Source organism: Helianthus annuus, chromosome 5, assembly GCF_002127325.2.
Source record: "Helianthus annuus cultivar XRQ/B chromosome 5, HanXRQr2.0-SUNRISE, whole genome shotgun sequence".
NCBI classification, from domain to species: Eukaryota; Viridiplantae; Streptophyta; class Magnoliopsida; order Asterales; family Asteraceae; genus Helianthus; species Helianthus annuus.
Genome location: NC_035437.2, coordinates 174865816 through 174869234, shown reverse-complemented (window position 1 = coordinate 174869234; position 3419 = coordinate 174865816). Strand labels below are relative to the sequence as shown.

Here is a 3419-nt window from a genome sequence, read left to right as displayed (position 1 = left end):
ATACTCATACACATATGTATGTTATCTAACTTTAACACAAAAACACAGCCAAAGCAAACTTGTGTATACTAAAATACAAACCAAGCAAGACTATATAGCCTAAACAAAACAGTAGCAATCACATTAACCCTAAAAGCATACATGCATGCAGTGATATAAAGCTTTACTTGACATCAACATTATCATTTGACCTAAATAACCCACAAGTTGATAACCATCTCTCCCTTTTGAAGACCTCAGAACTAGTACCATAATCAAAGATTCACCAAAAACTTAATATAAGTTATCCCAATGTTAAATTATAGAAAAATTAAAAATAATTAACCCATATATTTAATACTAGCTGGTTACAATCTCGTATGTTACACGAGTTGATATATGTAAAGTTATATAATTGGTTACAAAAAAAAAGTTATATTTTAAAAGAACATATGAATTGCCCTGTTGAATAAATATGTGCCTTATACTAAGAGAATAAAATATAATGTTATTTGTCAACATATACAGTCTTAGAGATGTATATTCAAAAAATTGAACATTGACGTGACACTTATAAAATTTGTTAAAGTTAGTTTCTAAAACAATATTTCTTTTAACTTAGTATTTATTAACTTTGATTTTTTAATACTGCCTATTTTTTGTTATTATTTAACGTATTTACCATTCTTACCATCCAACCATATTAAATATTTGAATTTTTTTAGAAATCACTCATAAAAACAATTAGCATCATCATCTTTGTTTTTTTTTTATATTTTAACAAACATAATTTTGAGCTTGGTGAAGCTTCAAAGTAAAAAACAGACACCACCCTTCTGGACCACCTTGCGATGTGGCGGGTTTGAATTTTGGACTTTGACAAGCGTTGTGAATGCTCTAACTAGCCTGATAAATGTATGGTTAGAAAATGGTTTTTAAAATATTGATCAAAACTATATATTTTCATTATATATTATAACAGTCCTTCATCCAATCAGCCCCTCCAACCATTTTTGTGGGATCCACCGACAATCACCACCATCATCTTCAAACTCTCAACAACCTCCACCATCGCCAAGAACTCCGACCACCATCACCCAAGAAACTCCGGTCACCCCTCCGAAAAGACTAAAGAATTTGATTTAACATGTTATACTTTTTTTTATAAAATTGAGAAAATAAAATTTGAAAATTACCTTCATGTCTTTGATGACAACATCATTTGCAAGTATGGAAGCTTCATCCTGTGGGGTCATGTCCAAAGAATCCCCTGTAGATAGTTTACCAACCTAAAAATTGGTCAAAAAATAAGTTTGAAAATTGTTCAAAAAATAAGTTTGAAAAACTTTGTAGTCAAAGAAAGACACCATGTTCTTACATCACTATCTAAATGAAAAGCTAGGTACCTCTCTTTCGCAGGGCGCATGACTTTAGTAAAGTCGGTTTTTGGGAGCCTCCCGTCCTACTTTCTCCCTATTTTCGTTGCGCCTAAGTGTGTGATAAATAAGCTTGAAAAAATTAGGAGGGATTTTTTATGGGGCAAAACGGAGAGGGGACATAAACTCCAGTGGGTTCGGTGGGAACTTTTGTTGAAATCTAAAAAAGCAAGGGGGATGGGAGTGGGGAGCATTCAAGGCTATAATCACGCGATGCTAGCTAAATGGTGGTGGAGGTTCAAAGCTAACCCGAATCAGCTTTGGGCAAAGGTTGTTGCGGCTATTCATAGCGGTAATGGGTCCACTAATTCAGCTTCTTCAATACCGCTGAAAAGGTCGATCCCAGGGGTCTGGAAAGACGTGGGGTCGGTTGAGTCGGCTTTAAACAACGTGGGTATCAATATTGAGGAGAATATAGTAGCGGTGGGTGAAGTATGGATGTGGCGGAGTGACCCGAACGGATCATTTTCAGTGAAACAAGTCCGTTTGGACATCGAATCGGCTACCTCCGGGGACGGTTCTGGCAGCTTGGTTTTCGAATGGAACAACTGGGCCACCCCAAAGGCCAATTACTTGATGTGGAGAGCCTTGCTTGGTATAATTGCTTCCAAAGTGGGCCTGGTGTATCGCGGTATAACGCTTGCGGATAGTCACTACCCCCGTTGTGGGATTGCGGACGAGGACCCGGATCACATTTTCGTCAATTGTCTTTGGTCGAAATGCATATGGTGGAACACTATGGCCTGGGTCAGAATCAAGTTTCCTATGGAGTTAAACAACCTTAAAAACTTCATCTCTTACATCAAAAATAATCCGGGGGGAAGAATTTGGAAAAAGTGCGTCTATATGACAGCCATTGCAACGGTTTGGAAAATCTGGAATGATAGGAACAAAAAAGCTTTCGAAGACACCTTCATTCCTGTTTCCTCGGTTGTGGACCAGATTAAAGACGAGACTTTCCTTTGGGTGTGTAGCCGTTCGTCCATCAAGAAGCCGGTCTGCGGTAACTGGAAGTCTTTTGACTTAATCGATATGATGTAATTTGTTTTCTGTTCTATTCTGTTTTGTTCGTTTTCTGTTTTGTTGTTCTCAGCCTCTTGCTGGTTCTTTATATATATATATATATATATATATATATAACTCGAGGTGGTTCTCATTTTAGCGGTCCCCGACCGCTAAAATGAGAACCACCTCGAGTTGTAAGAACCGTGAGAACTACACCGTACGGGACGAGGTGGACCAAATTTTTTTTTTCATAAACGTAGATGCGTGTATTATAAACACATTTGTAAAAAAAAAAATTCAAAAAAAAAATGTCGTGTGTGTAGTTTTGAGCACCACAAGTTTGTGTTTACAGGTACCGTAAATCCTACCGAAAAATTTACGGTACCCGTAAACACACACTTGTGGTGCTCAAAAACTTTTTTTTTTGAATTTTTTTTTTTTACAAATGTGTTTATAATATACGCATCTACGTTTGTGAAAAAAAAATTGGTCCACCTCGCCCCGTACGGTGTAGTTCTCACGGTTCTTACAACTCGAGGTGGTTCTCATTTTAGCGGACCCCTATATATATATATATATATATATATATATATATATATATATATATATATATATATATATATATATATATATATATATATATATATAAAGTGTGTTTGCCGTTCAAAAAAAATCACCCTCTTACCCATATCGATGGTCGAAAACATCACTGTCAATCATCATCACCACTGCCACTTTGATGGTTTAGTCGCCGGAAAACCATCATCATCTCCGTTCGTCGTTGTCCCAAACCTCAAAATCCATGACCACCATCATCACTCGTCCCCTTCTTCCGTCGTCTATCTCACTCTCATCGGTTATTGGGCCTTAACGCAATTGGTTATTGCGCTCACTGAAGGTCTAAACCTAATGTCAAAGGGGTTAATAACTAATCTAAACCATAAGAATAGTTTTGTAAGGTGGCATATGTTGGTATTTGTATAGGTGTACCCTATTAAA

The 3419-nt window shown here is 36.6% G+C and overlaps 1 protein-coding gene across 1 annotated transcript; it reads left to right on the top strand.

Annotated features, from left to right (window-relative positions):
• The first annotated feature begins 1403 nt into the window (after nt 1–1403).
• On the top strand, nt 1404–2456 carry LOC110944176. The gene has a single exon (XM_022185889.1). It carries the CDS (start codon nt 1404–1406, stop codon nt 2454–2456), a length of 1053 nt encoding a protein of 350 aa, XP_022041581.1.
• Nucleotides 2457–3419: the final 963 nt, after the last annotated feature.